General features: G+C 40.8%; 1 protein-coding gene across 1 annotated transcript in view; it reads left to right on the forward strand.

Annotated features, from left to right (window-relative positions):
* The window catches only part of TIAM2 (TIAM Rac1 associated GEF 2), a 112,599-nt gene that overhangs the window by 16,898 nt on the left and 73,640 nt on the right, over positions 1 to 22,061 (forward strand). The window contains exons 5-9 of the mRNA XM_074948657.1: positions 2,471 to 2,643; positions 4,763 to 4,987; positions 15,201 to 15,386; positions 16,779 to 16,925; positions 20,088 to 20,159. Coding sequence (XP_074804758.1) covers positions 2,471 to 2,643; positions 4,763 to 4,987; positions 15,201 to 15,386; positions 16,779 to 16,925; positions 20,088 to 20,159 — 803 coding nt within the window. The remainder of the gene's footprint in view (positions 1 to 2,470; positions 2,644 to 4,762; positions 4,988 to 15,200; positions 15,387 to 16,778; positions 16,926 to 20,087; positions 20,160 to 22,061) is intronic.

The following is a 22,061-nucleotide window of genomic DNA, read 5'->3' on the forward strand; positions in this document are numbered from 1 at the left end:
TAGTGGCTGTAAAACGCTGCTGCTGATGTATGCAAGTGGGGAATTTGGATTTGGTACTGCTACGCCCACTCTGCACTAGGTGCAATGCCTCTTATTTCAGAGCAAATCATGCCCCCTGTCACTGCATCTGCACAGAGCCCTTAGTGTGGCTCTATTGTATAGGGAAGCAGAGCATAGCAGGCTGGGGACAAAGCTGTGGCTATACTGGCCAGTTGTGTCAGACACCCTCTGTGTGTGTGTGTGTGTGTGTTGGTAGTGAAGGACACATAAATGGCTGTGTAGGCTGCTCCAGCTATTGGACTGGAGTGCCCTCAGTGGGGTATACTAGGGAGAGAATTCTTTCCTCTGAGTGTCAACCCAGCACTCAGGCCACCTGGGTGCTAATTTCTGAATTTACTGTTTACATTTAATTCACACTAGAAAATGAAATGAGACTGGTCAGGTTCACTTTTGTTTCTCTTAATTCTCTATAGAGATGGGTCACAACCAGAACATTGGCTCCAAACTCCGTAAGTCCTTAACAGCCAGCATGCACCGATGGCTGTAATGGGTTACAATGGAGAGCAGAATCCAAACAACCCTGAATAGTGAGGACGTTTAAAGCTGGAGCTGGTTTTACATCTACACTTGGTGACCTAGGTTGCACCTCCAGTTCTCAAGAACTAGAACGCTGTGATTTTGGATTTCCAACGCTAGTCAGGGGAACATTAAAAATGGGGGAGGAAATCTATTTGCAGGTTTTTAAAAAAAAAAAAAAAAAAAAAAAAAAAAAAAGCATGTGTAAAACTGAAACATTTCTATTTGTATTAGGGTTGTATGACATCCCCATCACACCACCATAAGTGCACATGCATGCGCGCACACACATAAAGGTGCACCACTATTCTCACAATTACCACTTTATGGCAAAACCTACATTTTCGCCCTACACTGCATGACAGTGCCTCTTAATTTGAAAAACGGTGGAAAAAGGTAGAATGTTAATCCTTGTTTGGCTCCGTTTCAAACCCTTTACTGTATATTTCTATAGTTCAGGACAGATACACAGTAATAGATTAAAAAGCCAGAAGGGACCATTGTGATCATCTAGTCTGACCTCCTGTATAACACAGGCCATAGGAATTTCCTGAATTAATTCCTGTTTAAATGAGAGCATATCTTTTAGAACATACATTCAACTTTGATTTAAAAATTGCCAGTGATGGATAATCCACCACAATCCTTGGTAAATAGTTCCAGTGATTAATTACCCTCACTGTTAAAAATTTGCACCTCACTTCTAGTCTGAATTAGTGTATCTTCAACTTCCAGGTATTGGATCTTGTTATACCCTTTGTGTGCTAGATTGAAGACCTCTCTGTTATCAAATTTCTCTTCACCATGTAGGTACTTATAGACTGTGATCGGGTCACCCCTAGCCGTCTCTTTGTTATATGTACGATTATCAGCTTAGTTACTGAGTTTTAGTTCCAGGATGCAGATGTGGCAATCTGCTATCTGGCATGTCATTCTATCTGAAAAACTGAGAATGCAGTCCAAGAAAGGGAAATCCTTTAAAACATCCAAGTTATGTGGATAGTGAACCGTGTCTGACTACAGAATTTGCAGATAGAAACAAGGGAACCAAAGTTAATCTCCAGAGATGCTTACTCATTTTATACATATTTGAAGATCAAAAGTACTGAGCATCTGCTAATCCCCTTTAGCAAATATTAAGGTTTCCCAGGTGACTGAGTGAGAGAGAACTGGCTCCACAAATTATTAAATAAACACAACAGCTTCTTCAGCTGAGCAGCCTTTATATGTGCTCTAGCACAGGGGTTTTCAAACTTTTTTCTTTCTGAACCGCCCCCTCCGCCCCCCTATGCAATAAAAACTCTGGGGCCCACAACTGCTTTTCTGCATACAAAAGCCAGGGCTGATGTTAGGGCAGTTGCCTGGGACCCCATGCCACAGCGGCCCCCACAAAGCTACATTGCTCAGGCTCCAGCTTCAGTCCCAAGTGGCGGGGCTCAGGGTCCCGGGCTTCAGCCCCATGTGGTGGGGCTTTGGCTTTTGCCCTGTGCCCCAGCAAGTCTAATTCTGGCCCTGCTTGGTGGACCCCCTGAAACCTGCTCGCGGCTGCCTGGGGAACTCCAGATCCCTGGTTGAGAACCACTGCTCTAGCATTTTGGCATTCTAAGTTTACTAAGCTATAATTTATTTTTTTTCAGCCCAAGTCTGTGTCTTTCAGAAAACATTTTTCCTGTTTGTTAGTTATCAGTTTTCCCTTCTTTTTGACAAAGCCACCATTAACCTTTGCCTTTCTCTTGGTTTAGTAATACTTCTTTTTCAAACTCCAATGGTGGACAGCCATGTGTCTTGCATCTTAATTCTTTATTCCTACAGCATGTAGTGTAAAAGAACTTTGGAACCTCACTTCGTTTCTCTCTCTCTCTCTCTCTCTTTTTTTTTTTTTTCCCCCCCAAAGGTTGTACCCTGCTCTTTTATGAGACTTACGGCAGGAATTTCATGGAACAGAGCAATTCACCAAGATATGCTCTGTTTGCAGAGGACAGCATAGTGCAGTCTGTCCCTGAACATCCCAAGAAGGAAAATGTGTTTTGCCTCAGCAATTCTTTTGGAGATGTGTATCTATTTCAGGTAAGGATAATATTTTTTATTTATGTCTTTATATATAATATAATTAGTAATATGCCCTGTGCTGATTGATTGTTTGCGCCATCCTGCCCCTCCTGCTCCTTTACAGTCTCTTCACCTTAGTTTCATTCCACAGCTACCCTTCTTACCCTCTTCTCCACTGCCCTGTCTCTGTCACTCCCTTTCCCTTCCCTTTTCTCTCCATTTATCTGATCCCCTCCTAACTAAACCCTCCCTCCTGCTCCCAGAAATTGTGGAACTAATATGCTGTTGGCTACAATCGCTTTGTTCACACTGCCTGTGTGTTCTACTCGTTTACCACCCTGTGTCTGTCCCATCTATTTAGATAGTAAGCCCTGCAGGGTAGGGACAGGATAGTCAGCTGCTCTGTATTTGGATAGTGCCTAGCACAACGGGGCCCTGTTCTCGGTTGGCCCTTGTAATAAACATGATTAATAGCAATAAACTATATATGTGTTTGTTTAAATCTTAGTCTGTACCTCAGACTTTCACTCAATCCTATCTTCAAGCAAAACTTTCATTGACGTTTATGGGGATTTTTGCCAGAGGGAGGACTGAGTGAAAACCAAGCGCCATGTTCTCCACTCCATTAATGCTGTTTTTTGCTCGTTGGGGAAGGGAAAGGCAAGGGGTACATAAGAAGAGGTGGGAACAGGAAGGGTAACCCAGATGAGTAGCAGGGGAGATGATCAGAGTCGGTCAAGAGAGACCAAGAATTAGATAGCCAAATGTACTGTGAGCTTAAGGTGAGAAGTGTACTTTGGGAGGTAACAGTAGAACAATGATGTTCAGATAGAGAAATGTCTGGTCCTGACAAGGAGGAGGGCTGCAGGCATGAAATTAAAACAGTAGTTAACTATGATAACTGTTGATGCTGTCATGATTTTAGAGATTCTCCAGGTCTGTCACTGGTCCATTCAGGTGCATGATGATACTTCATCAGTGAACTCAGCCAGCCACAGCTACAGAAATAATGGAGGGGCTGGAATGGATGGGGTTAAAATAAACGGAGTGTAACTTATGCTGTAAGGCATCTATTGTTCGCCCGTTACAACTCATAGGAAATCAGCAGTATTATCAAAATCCAGATACATTATTAGCACTCCACAGTTCCATACAGATGGACCCACCCCTGACTCCATTAGCCTCAAAGGGAGTTTTGCTTCAGCTAAATGTTGACGTTTGGAATCCAAAAAAAGTAGTTATTAATCTAAGGAAACTAACCACTGTCTGTGTTATTGGAGAGGCTCATAACATGCAGCCATCCTCCTAAGGAAAAATACATTATTGCAAAGCTGTATTTTTTTTAAATTGATGTTTGCAGACATGAAGTGCATAAAAATGCATCCTCCCTTGTCCTGCTGTGCTCCTTCCACTAATTTGTGCTTGTTCAAATATGCAGACCCCTATCCTCGGAAATCACTTTTGTGGCCACCATCCCTGTGGCCAAGTCAGACTGGAGGAAACTTGTCTTCATAGCCTGCCAGTTTTACTTCTTAGCTGGCTGAAGGGTTGAGCCGTACAAATCACTTCACCTCTACAACTCTCAGAAGTGCTCTTGTGCTTGCTGATTCTAGGGCACTCACAGGCCTGGCAGGACTCAGAAGTAAAAGGCTGGGTGTAGCAATCATGGGGTACATCTACACTGCAATAAAAAACCCATCGCACTGAGTCTCAGAGCCTGGGTCAGTTGACTCGGGCTTGCAGGGCTCAGGCTGCAGGGCTAAAAATCGCAGAGTAGACATTCGGGCTCAGACTGGAGCTCAGGTTCTGGGACCTCCTGCCTCACTTTGTCTTGGAGCCTGGGCTCCAAACTGAGCCTGAACATCTACACTGAAATTTTATAGTCCCACAGCCCAAGTCAGCTGACCTGGGCCAGCCACAGCCGTGCCTGGGTTTTTTCATATCACAATGTAGACATACCCCATGAGACAGTGGAGAAAAGGCTACCAGCAACCTACTTAACTTAACTCTACACACATGCTTAATTTAAAGCATAAAGCTCTTACAAATCAATGCACCTGACAAAAACTTTCTAGTATCACCTAAGTGCCATTTTTCCTCTTTGATTAGAATGTTGCTTTCTTGATCTGTTATGTAGGCAACAAGCCAGACGGACCTGGAAAACTGGATTACAGCAATACACTCTGCTTGTGCTTCCCTCTTTGCAAAGAAACTTGGGAAAGAGGACACTGTCAGGCTTTTGAAAAACCAGACCAAGAGCCTTATCCAGAAGATTGACATGGATAGCAAGATGAAAAAGATGGCAGAATTACAGCTTTCAATTGTCAGCGATCCAAAAAACAGGAAGGCCATAGAGAATCAGGTACTACAAATCATGTATTAATTTCTGCTACTGAGTTTGTTACACAGTCTTGACTACAAAGGCTCACCTGCTCTGGGCTCAGATTTTGTTAATGTTTCCTAGACTTGGAGAACAAGTGTCCCTATGGATTCACAATGCAAAACGGGGAAATCACTGGTAGCTATACAATGCCATACAAAAGACCTAGCCTGTGGTTATAGAAGCTAACTACTACAACTTTGCCTGTAAGGACTACTAATCAAGTTTCCACATATGGAAATAGATATTTCTGTAGCATGCTGCAAAAGTCAAACAAGGTCTATGTTATACTTGTGCTGGGTGAATTATCAGCCAGACATTCCTGTCTTCTGCTCTTGTTGCTTATAGTTTATTAACTGCTTATAAGAATTAAGAATGAATCATCATTAACGTATGGAACAAAACCAGGGGACAGTTGTGGAATCTGAATTCTTAATGTTTAGGGCAAAATCCTCCAGTCTCTTTACACAAGACTTCCAAGGCTAGATATACAAAAGGACTTAAGCACATAACTGTCACTTTAGGCACTTCAGTCCCATAATCAGGCCCCACTGGGATTCACAAAGCCCCCACTCAGCTGCCCCCGAAATCTGTAGGCACCTAAACATGCTCGGTACCCAATACTAAGTTCTACTCTTCATAGAACTTCATGTGTAAAATCTTGACCCCGGTGATGTCCATGGGAATTTTGTTGTTGACTTCGTTGGGCTAAGATTTCACACTATGTGATTAAATTTAGGGCCCAGTCCTTTGTAAAATCTCTGGGTTTAGTACCATCCAAGGGAAAATCCTACATACTATAGGAACCTACAGCTCCCCAAGACTTACAGCTTCTATCTTCCTCAACATCTTTGTTGTTAAAAAGCAAGATATTGAATGCCTCTGCTTTGGCGAAGGGGAGTTAGGGAGTGGGAGTTCTCTACATCCCTGCACCATGTGGTTCTTCGCACACCATTCACCAGCCTCTAAAAAGGGGTTATAGTACGGAAGTCTGTACATGTTCATTTTTAAGTATGTGTACATATTTAAAGGTGTGCATATATATTTTTAAACTTTCCGGTATTTAGGACTTTGGGGAGTTTAATAGTATTAGGTTTGAAATTTGGTGGGTTTGATTGCTAGCATTTGATAAAGAATTATTGCATTTCTAACATTTGGGAATCCAAAGAATTTTAAAGCTTAAAATGATAGTTGCCCTCCCCACAAAATAACTACGAAGAAGAAGGTGTTATTTTTATAACTCTCTGCCTTGGGACTTGTTGCTGCTGGACAGGTAGCCGAAGTATCTCCTAGATCAGGGACTGCCTCCAGCAGTAGATGTAACGTTTTTAGAGCAATATGGGACCTCAGTCCAGTAATAGCAAACTTAGAGCCCTCTTACAAAGAATGGTGACCCACTGCACGGGCTTTAAAAGAATTAGATCCACTGTCTGGGGGAAACCCACAAAGGGTCTGCTGTAACTACAGATACAAAGGTCTTGGGAGGGGCCATATCTAATGGATTAGCTGTGAGTCTGAAATCTGTTTATGCCATCTCACTGATCTGGAAGCTGTGATATATTTGTCTTTCTCTAAGTATATCATAAATACGTTATGGGTAGGATTTTAAAAAGCACTCCACCTTGGCCTAACTCTTCTCCATTGGAGTCAATAGTAAAACTCTCATTGAGTTAAATGGGAAGGGAGATAGGACAAAGTAGAGTGCTTCTGAAGAGCCCTTACTACACATCTCAGTTCATACTCCTCTCAGAACTAACAACACTAGTTCAGTTACTTTTGTTCTGGAGCTGCAGTGGCATTTTGCCACCAAACATTGTGAGTGCAATTTTTTTGTGCATTAGGGAATGTACATGAAATGGGTGCATATACACTTATCTTCAGGCACAGCTTAAGCACCCACATTTAACCACTTTGGCTCACTTAATTATTAACATGTGTACTGTTGTGTAGTGGGCAAATAAATCATAATATATGCTACAATCACGGGGCCCAGTTTAACTGATGTTAAAGGCAATGAAAACACTCCCTTTGACTTCAATGGGAGTGGGGTCAGGTGCATGTCCAGGAGATCTTTAAATAGAATTATTCTAAAAAGAATGTTGCAAAATAAATCAAAAGTAGGGCCCTGCATCTGGGCACATGGGGAACGTCTATCAGCATGAATGGAAAGTCCGCTGTGGACAGAAGGCAGCATATATCGCTTAATGTTTTCATTAATGTATTTGCTATTTTTCAATCACATGGCTGCTTCCCTCCCTGTTCCTCTTCGTTTTGTTACGAATTTCTTTTAAAAGAAAAGATCATATGGAATAACTCTGAATAATATTGGCTTGAATGCATTCTGGGCTTCTTTCTGCAGATTCTAAAATGGCAGCATAACATTATTTTTTTTTGAATAATTTTGACGTAGCTGACATGATTCACATTTGCTGTAGACATTCTACTTAACTCGCTTATCAGATGGTTGTGAGGAGAGGTATTTTCTTTTTATTAGCAGGCACTAAAACAATGAAACGTTAATGGGAAAAGCAGACACGTGCTTGGAATTACTTTTATGGGAGTTTTCCTAGGTTTCCTTTAGCTAAGTGTATTTTGTCTGTCACCATAAAAGCCAAAATAGCAAGATCAATAGGACTGCATTCTGCTTGCCCAAAGTCATCTTGAACTATACTGTACTAGTTCCCCTTTGCCTGCCTCTACTGTCCTCTCTCTCTCTCATTGCCACTTTGAGGGCAATTCATTACATGGTTTGTTTAACATTTAACAGATTATTTTTCTGTTTAACATTTAATAGATTTCTCCTTCAGTAACAAACATTTATAAGATCATGACTTTAATTTCAAGCTATTTTATTGTGCAAACTGACCTCCCAAACTCCAACTTTTCATAATTTTTTTTTAAAGAATGAAATTTAATACGGTTAGATAATAACATACATGAGTAAAAAGTCACAGTACCAGTTCTCCAAGATAATCTTTTTCAAAAGCACTTTGCTGGGTCCTTGCTGTTTTTGCTGCAAGAGAAATAAAGCTTTAGTTGCAATCGATTCAATTACTTTTTTTAAAATTGGCACACCCAGGGACTAACAACTGATATCTAGATTTACTGGGCTAGAGCATCAGGTGGTGTAAATCAATGTCACTTCATTGAGTACAATAGACCTACACTGATTTGCACCAGCTGAGGTTCTAGCTCATTATTTTTTACTGTGTAAAATTGTCCTTCTCTCCATCCTCAGTAAAATGCTTCCATTTTAATGATAGCTCACCACTATGGAAAGACGTAAATAGGCAGGGAGAGAAGTTAGGGAAATCTTGCTCTGGTCTTCACACTGATGCATTTGCCATTTTGCGGATCCTGAATCAAGAAAGGAAATCAACCAAGGTTTTGAATAAAATACTTTCTTTAAACTTAAGATGTAGAGCATCTCTGCATTTGGAGAAACTGTGTTGGTGGCTGGAGATTATGGGCTGCAGGCTAATTCTTCTATCCTTTGCAGAAGTTGGCTAATAAGTTCGGGCCCCAATTCAGCAAGTTTCTTAAGCACATGCCTAACTTTAAGCATGTGAATAGTCCAATGGGGCTACTCACATGCCTAGTGCCTTATAGAATCAGGGCCTTGATGCTGTTGCTATGACCCTGAAATGATGACTCCTTTCCATACTGTGGTCAATATAGAAAATATTCTGTACATCTGTACTTCCACCGATTAAGAAAGTGATACTGGTTGGAAAAAGCTAGCTGTCTGTAGTTTTTCTCCATGTGTATTCTTCTTGTTGTTTCAATATATTTTCGTTAATGTTTCTTAACTTAGTAGACAGAATGGTAAATAAAGGATACTATTGATTTTACACTAATGTTGTTTTACTGTGTTCTCTTCCATTTTTCATCTCTTTGATTTCAAAGATCTAGTGATAGCTGAAGTAACCCTTATGTTATACAAATTCCTGGAAGAGTGCCATAGTTGCTGCTTCAAGCTCTCTGTAGGAACACATGACAAAATAAAAAGATCTTTTCACAGTCCCCTGATAGTGAGTGACTCATTCATCCAGATGTGTGCAATATGGATTGTGTCTGAGAACTGAGGAATGGAATGCAAAGAGTTTTGTGTTGTTTGTAATGTGGTTGAAAAGCTGTTCCTATAAAACAGCAGGGATTTTTTCTTTTAAATCCATAGGGCCACAGTAGGTTCCCCAGATCAGCTTCTAAGGATACATTCTGTCTGAAAAAAAGTCTCAGGGCAAAATCCTGCACTTCTTACCCATGCAAATAGTCCTGTTGCAGTCATTTCTGTTAGCAAGGAGCACGGTGTTTTGTGTATGGGGGGAAAAATCACATCAGTTTAAAGTGTTGGACCAATCTTTTCCTTCTCCTCACCTTTACCTGGGCTCCTTTTGCTTTGTTTGGTGCAATGGGAAGAATTTGTTTTAAAATCATATCATGTGTCAAGGAGTTTTATTCTTTTTGTGACTCTGGCTCAGTCTGAGTGAGCACAAAGCTTTTTCATGTGAGAGTATTTAGATCAACCTTTAAATGTGTTTTGTCTATATTTGTCCCCTTTTCATGAGTCAGCTCTTACATCTGACACTCCATTTCAGTCATTTGTGTGGAGATGGTTTTTGTTACACTGGGCTTTCCCTACCTAAAATGATCCTTCTCAGAGCTCCATGTAAAGAGCTGCATTCAAGAAGCCAGGAATAATGCAACGTATTCTTGAACAGCATCGACTGGCAATTTGGTCCAGATCGTCAAAGGTATTTAGGCACCTAACTCCCACAGAAATCAGTGGGAGTTGGCATCTAAATACCTTTCAATGTCACTTTAGGCCCTTATCTGTTAACTATTTACATATATTTCAGTCCTGTAGCAGATCCTATAGGTTGTTAAATTAGCACAGATATGAACAGTGCAAGCATCTTAGCTTATCTCATGCTATAAGGGTGTCATATGTTTTACCCTTTAGTTGTTTTCCAGTTGTTTTCCAATATCTTAATAGATTTTTCTCTGACCTAGGAGCCATTTCTCCTAGTGATCTAAGAACAACCTTTGCTTCCCAAATCTTTTCCAAGCTTCTTTCCTCCTGCACCTCAGCTATTGAAGCCTCTTCCTCCCCAGTCCAGGTATCTGCTGCAAAAATAATCCATCTTGCCTACCATTCTAACCATGTTCAACCACCCTACAATTCCTTTAGTGGCCCTCAGCCTAAATCATTCAAGTACCTCATCCATGTCTTCAAGATCTGCCACAATTTATCTCATTTCTATCTTTCTGCCTTTGTCTCATTTTTTCTCTCTCTCAAGGCACTTACGTGGATGCTCCCTTTATGTTTTTCTCTCATGCCCACCTCTCTAAAACTGGACCTCTGTTTCTGACCATAATGTGTACAATGCCAATCCCTGTCCTCTTTTAACTCCCTTTCCAAAACCCACTTCTTCAAGGAGGCTTATAACCTCTGGCTGAGATTTTAAAACCAATGGGACTTGGATGCCATCGATGGGAATTGAGCATCCAGCCTCCCCCTAATTGGCTTTGCAGATCTCAGTCTATCAATCAAAGCATTTACTATTATGTACAAAATACTTGCAGTTACCTGGAAGAATGCTAGCTTGCCATGTTGCCAGGCAATCTGACTGTCCTCTCCTTTTGTCCTACCTGCAATTGATAATGGCTGGGTAGATGGCCAGAAGTGTGTTCTGTTGTGTTGTGTATGTTTGTTTTTTTAAAAATATGTCTCAAAACCATCAAGTCTGTTTAGCTAGCCTATCATATATGTAACCACCTACCATACCCATTATCATTCTTCTCCTCCTCCCATTCCCTGCTATTGTTTGTTGCATTGACTTTTCTTTTTTTTACCTCTTGTCTTACACAATAGCCCCTACTTCTAATTTATGTGCATGATGGGGTTAAATCCTCTAGTCTTAACTCAGGCTGAAATCCAATGGGATATTTGCCTCATTCAAGTTAAAGGCAGAGTGAGGATTGTAGCTGCTAGCCCGTGGATTGTAATTAACATGTTGGACCAGGATGTGTTTTACTTTGAAGTTGTTGCTTTTTAGATTGCAAGTTTTCCCCTTTAGTCTTCAAGTGTATAAATCATGGGCAGGGAGAATTATCGTAGTTTAAAAGGTTTAGACTAATAGCAGCTGGTATTAGTTCACAGTCTCCAATTGGTTCCAGACATCCCTGGTTTTGATAAGACTACAAGACAATCCCTGAAATTCCCTGCCCACAGTTTTTGCTAATGCCATTAAACGTAACATCATGATTACTGGTGCTTTTGGAGTTGATTAGCTAGCATCCTGCATGGCTGATAAACACAGTCATGTAATCCTTTCTCCAGAAGATCCTTGCATCATCTCTTCCTGTCCCTCCCCCATTTTAGCTTATATTTATTTAAAATATATTTCTGTAGAAAAGCTTACGTGGGATTTTCAAAGGAGCTTAAGGAACTTTGGTGCCTAAACTCCATGATTTTCTGAGAGTTGGTAGGCCAAACTCCCTAAGTGTCCAGGAAAATCCCAACTCTGTTTGTTAAATGTGGGATTTTCAAATATATTCAGACTCAGCCTAACTTTGCCTCCTTTGAAAACTCCCATGACTACAATGGGAGCTGACTTAGGCCACAGCCGAATGGTTTTCAAAATTCCATTCTAAGGCTGTGTCTGCACTGCAGCTGGGAAGTGTGATTCCCAGCGGGTGTAGACTTACACAGGCTAACTCTGCTCAAGGTAGCATGCTAAAAATAGCAGTGTGGCTGCAGCAGCTCGTGCTGCAGCTTGGGCCAATCGCTCATGGACAACCCTGTCCAAGACCCTAGGTATGTGCTTGGAAGGCTAGCCCAAGCTGCTGTCTGTGCCCGTGCTATTTTGAGCAAAGTTTATGTATGTACTTCTACCCAAGATGGGAATCACACCTTTCAGCTGCAGTGTAGACATACCCTAGGTGAAAAGACAGACCTGAGCTTTTTATTGTTGTGGAAAGCTTGCACACACTTTAATTCTGTGGACATCAGTGTATGGAGAGGGAAGACTGTTGTGGAACCACATACTATATTACCCTATCCATGAAGTAGAGGTAGATGGAAAAGTTTTATATTAAGGGTGTCTGGTGAAAGGAGTTGAAGTAAAGGGAAGCTTAAAATAAAGAACAATCATAAAATAAATCCAGGGTGAGCGGTGAGGGGAAGAATTCTTTGTAAGGATTTATGCACAGGCATACATACATACGTGCGTTAAAAGTTGTTTCTGGTGAGACTGCACTAGGAATTTTCCTTATGTGAAGGACACATAAGGAAAATACTCTCTTTTCTGTGTGTATGTTTGTGTGTCTTTTCTTTGTGACCTAAAACACATTTTTAAGAGACTAACACTCAAAGTTTTTTTTTTTCCTTTCTGGATTTACATAACACACAATTTTTCTGATCAAGGATAAATTTGTTAGTCTCTAAAGTGCCACAAGTACTCCTTTTCTTTTTGCGGATACAGACTAACACGGCTGCTACTCTGAAATCTGAGATGGTGTGTCACAGAAAAACTGGAGGCTCTTTTTTGGGCTCTTTTTCTCAAGAGCCCGAGAAGCAGATAACTCTGACCTGTGTAATAGTGGTGCCAACTTTGTTTGCGAACACGTGTGAAGGGAGGAGTGGAGGAACAATAAATGAGGAACTCAAAGTGAATCCAGAACATTTAGTGGCTCCTCAATCAGTTGCAGTACAGCTCCTACCACCACCATCACTCATCTTCCTTTATGATAAGAGGCCTGATTTACCCCTCCATCACTCCATTTTTTCACCCATGAAATTAACAGAGTTGCACCAGCATAAAACTAAAACAATGCAGTGGTGAATTGAGCCCTTTCTGTTGTCTGCAGGAGATGGAAAAAAAGACACTACTCCCAAAGACGGGGTAGCTCTTACAGGAGACTTTCTATGGTACCTCTACTTATGGAATAATTGCAATAGCAAGAAAGAGAATTAAAAAAAATCCATTACCGTGGGAAATGGTCAGTTTCCTGTTCAATGGAGCACAGACATTAAAACAAATATTTGGAGAAAACAAAAAGAGTGTGCATCAAACATGCTGCAACATATCCCACTCCTTCAGAAAGAATAATGTATTTGGAACCTCTGGTGTCTCATGCCAGCATGTAGCTGGCAACTCAAGGCTTGTCTACCTGAAATATTTTTGCACTGGTGAAGCTACACTTCCCCCATGCAGGTGTGCTACACCATTGTAAAGAAGGGTTTATACCAACAGGATTTATCTTGCTTTCAAAAACCACTGCAAAAATTAGTGATGTAGATGAGCCCTAAGAAATGTATAAGAAATAAGGCAGCAGGGCAGGAGAAAAGCAGTGTCACAACTCAGAGAGCTATTAGCAAGAAATGAAAAATGGATTGCAAAAATTAGGATATTGCGTAGCTTATCCAGAATTATATATTTTATTTTTTATTAGTGAATCATTTCCTTGGTTACATGACTTGTGGTTGTGTCACTCATAAAGCATTAAGGACTAGGAAAGGGTGACTTGTCTGTGGATGACCTTGACATTAAATTGAGTTGTCTAACAAGAAAAGAGGGTGGTTCCAGTATTTTCCTGAAGCCATACTTAACTACCTATGTACACTTTTCCTGAAGTGCACTAGGGGGAGCAGCATTCAGAAGGAGCCAGCAGAATTTAACAACAACAGACTAGGCAAGGAAGTTATTCATTTCTTTCTGATATTTGGTGACATGACAAGGAAACTGATCTGATTTCACTTTAAGCTTCAAGCCAAATGTGTTAGTCATTCAGTGCACCTAGAATTTGTATACCCTTGTTATCAGCTTCTCCTTTGGGCAATAAATGATTGAAAGGTACTTGTCCAGACTGAGTTTTTAATAGTTCTAGATTTCAGATGATAGGATTTATCTAAGGGTTTGTCTACACGTAAAATGCTACAGCGGCACAGCTGTGACCCTATAGTGCTTTGCTGTAGACGCTGCCTACACCAACAGGATTCTCCCATCAGTGTAGGTAATCTACCTCCCCAAGAGGCAGTCACTAGGTCAATGGAAGAATTCTTCTGGTGACCTAGCGCTATCAGCACGGGGACATAGGTCAACATACCTATGCTGCCCAAGGTGGTGTATTTTTCACATCCCTGACCAATTTTCTAGTATAGACTAGGCCTAAAGTGTGGCCATGGTTAACTTGCAAAATACAGCTGCTCTTTTCTGTTGAGGCATGTAATATATATATGTATATATAGACTGATTCTACCTGCACTTACACCTCTCTAAATCAAGGAATTTACACCAGTGTAACTGAGGGCAAAATCTGGCCCACATACATTATGTAAATGTCTGTGCTTGTGCACATATATACACACACACAAAAGCCCACACTTCAAGTTTGGGTACTTATGTTCAGTATCCAGTCCAGCATTTGGATCTTCAGTTTGAAATTTATTCATATAAGTGCACACCTTAAATGAACATTTATTCACCTTTGAACTCCTCAGGTTAGGATTTGGGTGCCTAATTTAGTTTAAAAATTGGACTCTCAGCAAGCGTGTGTGTGTGTATTTGAATATTTTATATTGTATGATGCAAACACACTCTTCATTGCAGCAGGCTCTATATTATATGTAAGGCTTATAATGTATTTAATTGACATTTACAGTATGATTAGGTATGGGGAATGGTTTATCTGTTAATAGGAGTAAGAGCCAGACATGCTGGTGTTACCAATTGCTACCTCTTCTTTAGGAATGGGGGATTCAAAAGGAAGAGCACTAAAAGACCAGCAAAACCCATCAACATTGCTACTTGGATGATTGATTTAGCTGAGTCATGCAGCTTTGCTTTTAGGCAACCAAACATAGAATCTAAGCTCATAAAAATGTAGGAAACAAAATTAATCAATTTTCTTGAAACTTCATGAACCACAAGGATTTGTTTTTATGTAATTGCTTCTGTGGGAATCAGGCTACCCATGATACATTCATCTTGTCAGTATATATTTAGGACCACCAGCTTTGTTTTATTGTAACACAATATGACTGAATGTGTTTTGGCAGGGGAAAAACTAATCCAATCCATATACCTTCAGATGAAAGTAGTTTACTAGAAGTTTGTGGAAGAGCTCACATTTTCAATGAGACCCACAAAAACATTTTTTTCTCTAATTGTCCCTCTTCATATCTACATAGATCCAGCAATGGGAGCAGAATCTAGAGAAATTTAACATGGACCTCTTCAGGATGCGCTGCTACCTGGCGAGTCTACAAGGTGGGGAGTTACCAAACCCTAAGAGCCTTCTGGCTGCCACCAGCCGTCCTTCAAAACTGGCCCTGGGGAGACTGGGCATCTTCTCAGTCTCCTCTTTCCATGCACTGGTGAGTGTGACTGCACTTTGTGACTGTATTATAGAAGGGTCTGGTTACCTTATCACTAGTGATTTATTTGTATGACAAGTAAAGCCAGGAAACTCACACAGACACACTCTCACACAGCGCCAAACCCACCAGCTGCCAAAGAAACCCCATTAGTTCGTGGACCCTAAATGCTCAGGAATTATCTTGCCCAGAGACAGACTTTGGGACCTGGAAGCATTGGGCCATGCTTTCTTTCACCCCAAATTTGAGGACTCAGATATGTTGAGGCTTATCTCAGCTTTCATTTAAAACAAAAAGACCACCGTGTAAGTTTCTGACTCTCTTCTTTGCAGAGATGGGCTTGTAAATGTAAACTTATCATTGTGGAAGGTTTGCCACAGTGATTTTTTTTCTCCCTTAAATTCACAGCTCAACTTTTATATAAATTAAATAAAATAAATTAAATTGGGGTGAGGGCTGGAGTTAATATTTTTAAAAGTGATTAGTGATTTTGGGCCCATCAGTGCTGAGTTGCTCATCTTAAAACAGCTTAAAAGAGCCTGATTTTCAGAATGTGCTGAGCACCATCCATCTGAAAATCAGGCCTCTTTACAGCGTTTCAAGTTGTGCCCCCAAAAGTGGGGGGAGGTATCCAAAATCATTAGACACTTTTGAAAATCTTGTTGTCAGTCTGCAAAGAATAATAGAGCGGATCCTTAGCTGTTGTACGCTGTCATACCTTTCAACAGACCTACCATAGTTTGCACCAGCTGAGAATCTTCCCCCATCTCTCTAACCCTTGCCAAAAGTCCTAAGGCTGATCACAATGAGCAGGACTGGATCACATTTGATGTGGTCGGGAATTAGGGTGAAAAAGAGTTTTGAAGGTCCACCTTGAAATATTGAGGCAAGCTGTGCCACAGACAGGGACTATATTTCTCTCTTGCACATGCGCGCGCTCTCTCTCTCTTTTTGCCCATGTGGCTAGTGTTATTATTTGCTAATCATGTGGTCTGACAATATGCTGTTATCCTGCATGCTTGAGACTTTTGTGTGCCTTCCTTCCTTGAGGAATTTAACATCTAAATCATGGCTTATCATTCTTCCACAGGATCTTTGCAATAACTTCTTCAGTTGCATGGTTTATGGCCTTGTACTAGCACTAGCTTGTTGTGGGGCAGAGCAATATTTTCTCAGTATCTTCCCTACTTGACTTTTTTACATCATATTTCTTCAATTGTCACTTTGTATTAATAAAAAAAGGAGCAGCAGTGCAGAAGGTTTGACCCACTGGTCTGGGACCATGTTGAGACAAACTGAAATAACCCTCATTTGATGCCTCGTTATAATTACTTTGGCGTTATCTTGCTGTTATGTGATCGAGATGTGAAGGCTTGTATGTATGTTTAATAGATCTGCTCCAGGGATGAGGCTGCTCTAAGGAAACGAACCCTGTCTCTGTCACAGAGGGTACGAAGTAAAAAGGGCTTATTTTCCTCACTCAAAGGGCTAGACACTTTGGCAAGAAAAGGGAAAGAAAAACGACCTTCAGTAACTCAGGTAAATGCCAGTTTAAAATCATTAAAAGGCTTATGTTTAGCTTGTAAATGACAGTACTGTAAAATTAAGTTCCTATTGCTGTGTGTGTACATTGCTGAATAAGAGAGATTCTGACCCACAGGAGTAGACAGTCAGTGGCTCTAGACAAGCAGGGCCTGAGTGTGTTGTGAGGGCAGTGTACTCTGCAAGAGGAGGTGGAGATTCCTGCAGCAACACTTTGGAGTGACCTCATGTGGTGGACATGCAAAGCAGCCCTGGTGGGTCTTGACGGGAGCTTAGACTCCAGTGCTCCTTCAGCCGGAGAGGGAAGGATGTGATGACGTAGGGGGCTAGATTTTCAGCTGGCATAAATCTGCACAGTTCCACTGACTTCAATGGAGTTACTTCAGTTTCCACAAGATGAGGATCTGGCAGAGTTTTTTCTGAATTGTACAGGCAGTAGAGGAAAGGAGAGAAGGAGTGGTTAATTTTTGGTTAACTGTCATAAGGCAGGCAGGCTCATGCACACACTCAGAATGCTACTGTTTTCAGTAGCTTTCTGCGTGCCTACCATGTTAGTTGGGCTCATTTTGTAAAACCAGCCATGCGGGTCACTCATTAGTCCATCTTGTTCTTCAGTTATTCCCCCAGTCTTGCATTTTACTTTTATTAAACAAAAATCCCTGATCATGTAGCAGTTGAAAATTGGCTGCTGCAAATACACCGGTAATTTGCCTTCAGACTTTTTAAACATGCCCATCCATATTCATATCACAATAGCCTGAGAACTGATGTAATGGATTTAATATTGCACATTAATATGTCTGGGTTTTATGGTCTAGCAGTTCATATTCTGAATGGGTAAATATTTATCTACGTGATAGATTAAGGGTGTAGTCTATTGCATAGTGACATATTTCAGCATATCAGAGAGATGTGCTTTCATGATGAACGTAGGTAATAAATAACTGATACCCAAGCCTGACAGCCCCTGGCTAATATCTACAGGGCTGGGAAGAGAGACAGTGCATCCCCTGCCCCGGCCACTATCCCTCCCTATCCTGACTCCATATGACTCCCCTTCATGCCCCAGACTCTGTGGAGAGGCCTCCACAGAGTTCACAGCGGGGACTGTGTCACCAAGACAGCTGTATCCCTCCTTTTTTGAGCAGAAGGGGGGGAATCTGAACATGGAGAGGAGGGCGCCTCCACACTCGGATTTGCAGGCAACAGTCTGGGCAAAATGCTCCTTTCATCACCCTCACTGCAGGGAATTAGCGCCAAGGGCTGGAACAAGCTGACCCCAAATAAATCTCAGTTTTCAGAGACTTTCTGTTTTTCTTTTAAGTTTACTTCACTTTTTATTTAAAATCCTACTGTAAAACTAAGGAAATGTAAACACAAAGTACTGTGTGTCAGTAATACTAGGGCTCTGACTCATTTCCATAAAAGTGAAGAATTTAAGAGTGATGGCTGAAATTTTGACTCGCTGACCCTCACAGGGTGCCATAGAGTTGCATAGCTATATAGATAGATCTATTCAGGGCCCAATCCACCCTTCCTTATGTACCTTTGAATCCAGTAGGAATTTGGGATGAGCAAGGAAGGCATTCGTGAGTGCTGTGTTCACAGTGCTGTGGTGCCTAATCATCAGATTGTGAGTTTAGAAGAGGATGTCAGCCTTGACTCTGAATCTCCTTGCTTTCATTGGTTTAATTCAAATTGAATGTGATAGTTCAAAATACTTTAAGCAGAAAGCCAGATAGCATACTCTCAAACCTTTTAAAGTTTTTTTTTTTTTTTTTATCTTCAGCCCAGTTTTATTTTATGGTATTAATTTAAAGTCCACCCTGGGAAGATGTTCGATATAAAATTGAATGAAGAGGATAGTATTTTGTTCCCCCATTATTTAGAAACCAATCGGTTATGGAAACTGAATCCTGGCAGATGGTTGATATCAAGGTTCACATTATCCCTGATCTCTGAAACAGTTTCTGTTTCTGTTTGGTTCTAAATTGAAAACTATTTCAAAAGGTCATAAAAATAAGATACTTTGATTAGAGCTCTGAGTGGAACATGGGAAAGGAAGTTCATAAGTGTTGCTGTTTATTCACATTTCAATACCACATCATGTGTACATGTCAAGAGAAGAGAGTTTGGGATTGTCTTCTGTATCCTAAGACATTTAACTGGGACGACCAAAAAATGACACTTTCTAACGACAATGTTTATGTCTGATATTTTCCTACTTTGATATTAGAAGTGAGCTAAAAATTACATTTTGTACATATGCCTTTTTGGGGGTTGGTCCTATTACTTACAAGTGGCAAAGCATGAATGAAGTATGCAGGTCTATCTGTCTAGGTACTATATGACTAATCACCATAACAACTGATGTTGCATTGGATGAAGTGAGCTGTAGCTCACGAAAGCTCATGCTCAAATACATTGGTTAATCTCTAAGGTGCCACAAGTACTCCTTTTCTCATAGCAACTGAGTGTATCCATAATCATTAATGGCTTTTTTAGCCTCCCAGCACCTGTGAGTTAGGTAAGCTTCATCCCCACTTTACAGCTTGAGAACTTTAGCCTTAATTTCTCCATTCCTCAGTTCCCCATCTCTAACGTGGGGATAATACTCAGCTACCATTTCTTGTTATTGGTACTATTTTTTTTTAACCCTTCTTTCTATAAAGGTAGACTTCTCTTACAACCATGAGTCCAAGCTAATGTGTTTTAGAAAACCACAACATTTATTTAGAATAGCGTTTCTATAAATAATAGTGACACATGGTTTGACATGATATGGTATTTCACAGGCTACCAGGACTGGAAACTGTTGGCCAGAGGGTTATTTTGCCGCTCAAAGATACTAGATAAATGCAAGTACCATATATAGATAGATAAGAGCGAGGGAATGTGAATGTGTGTGTGGCCTTATAAGAGGAGTCTTGCTGTAGCGTTAACTATGGAGAGAGCATGGATGTTGTCATAATATATTCTCTTAGTCAAAATAAAATGGTAATATGTCTCAAAAATAATCTATTCTCAGGTTGGTTGGTTGATGGAATGATATTTTGTTTGTTTATGCACAAGAGATTTAGCTGTATTGGAAACTAACCTTGTATGTTACATAGCACTTAGTTTGTTTGATTATTTATCTGTGCATTTGTTTCAATTTAGATTTTTGATTCAACTGGGGAAAATGGATTTGCAGGCACACAGCTACTCCAGAAATCATCCCCCTCTACTGAGGTAAGATAAGCCAGTCTTTGTACTACACCGTTAAATGTACTTTTAACTTTCTGAAGGGATGTCACATAAGTATATGAAAAAAAGCTACTTCAGAAACTTTATTGAATATCCTCTGGTATTAATTGACAGAACCACAATTTGATTTATAATCTGTTAGGGGAAACTACTCTGACATGGGTTTTTAAATGTGTAAGGTAGACTTTTTCCTTAACTAAAACTTCCTATATAATCCTGATCCTAACTGCTACATACCTGTGTGTGTGTGTGCGTGAGAGTGAGAGAGAGCGAGAGCGCGCGCATGCGCATCAATATCAGCAATTAGTTAATTTGGAAGTATTCATTTCTTGTGTAGTATAGCCTAGACCAAGTTATTACTGGATTTTTGCTTACCATTTGGCATGAATTCGTTTGACAGAACCTGTATATTTAAAGATTAAGAAACTGTAATATTACAGAGTCTGTATTTTCAGGCAGAAAGACACAGAACCAAATGTGCCTGGCTGCACCGTACGTGTGGGAGGAGATGTGGTGGAGGGCAGTAGAACCCGCCCCCACTTGAAGTACCCTGCATAGTGGCTGGTCACAGTCACAATCCTCCTCCTTCTTCGTGCTTCCTGGGGTGCAAGCCACTCTAAAGGAGGAGATAGGGTTATGGGGAACTGACCTCTACCCTGGCCACACAATTGTCTACGAGCAGAAAAGAGCATAGTCCCTCCTCTTCCTCTGAGGTGATGTGTCTGTGCAATGCCCCTGAAGCAGAGCAGTACACCGCATAGCTGCCACAATTCAGTCCTTACTGTTTCAGTGTTAGTTGTATTTGCAGGTACAATGAGGACTTAAACTGTACTGTAGAATCTGGATGGCATCAGGGTCATTGAGAGGGCTTTCCAGCTCCTCTCCCTTCTTAGGCTTGTGCAAATATTCTCCTCTAATTAAGATGATCTCATTTAGTTTTGTTGTGTGGCTTGTTTCTGTGATATTGTACTTTTAATTCTCATCTGTTAAGCAGAGACATTTTTACAAAATATCAGAGATCTTTTTTAATTACTGTTCTGACCTATCATTCATTTGTGTGCCTAAATCACTGGCAGCAAATGACTCATATTCTTTCAAGCTGCAGACCTTTGTTTGCTATAAGGACAAAGCAAGGGAATGCCAAATATCTCCCCTCCTGCTATGCATGGCAAGGAAGTTCTCATTGGTTTAAAAGACAGTGGGCAGGACTAGCCTTTGGTCAGTAAACTAGGCTGATCCAAGTGGTTAGAACAGGGGTGGGTAAATTATGGCCCGTGGGCTGGATCTGGACATTTTAAGCCCACAAGCTCCTGCTGGGGAGTAGGCTCTGGGGCCGCAACATGTGGCTCGGCCCTGTTCCAGCACTAACCCATTTTTTCTGGATTTGTAGTCCAGACAGAAGAAGCCCTCTCCATGCAAACTTGCTGTTGTGTGAGCAGGATATAGGGCCAAACCAACTGAGGCAAATTTGTTGACAGATTGCTACAATAGCAGCATAAGTCGCAGGTGTCATGCCTGGTGCAGCCCTCCCAAGGGTTTGTGGTACTAAGGATCAGGATTCTAGGGCTTAATTTTGATTAGACCATCATTTGGTTCCCTTGAGTATCCCTCTGGAAAAGAAGTGATAGTTTCTCTCCACTTTACATTTTCACTCACTTTCATTCCCTGGACCAGATCATCCCCAATGTAATTTTAAGTTTTAAAGAGCTAAGAAGAAATTATGCCACAGAAATTATGCTCCCTGCATTGAATTAGTCTACCTAGCATTAGATGAAATCTGCATTTAGAATGAAACATTGCACTTAGAAATGACTATAATCAAAAGCTGTAATGCAACTCTTGATGCTAGATAACATTTGAGACTTGGGAAAAGTTTGTTATATCTCA

The sequence above is a fragment of the Natator depressus genome, chromosome 3, assembly GCF_965152275.1.
Source record: "Natator depressus isolate rNatDep1 chromosome 3, rNatDep2.hap1, whole genome shotgun sequence".
In the NCBI taxonomy this organism is placed as follows: Eukaryota; Metazoa; Chordata; order Testudines; family Cheloniidae; genus Natator; species Natator depressus.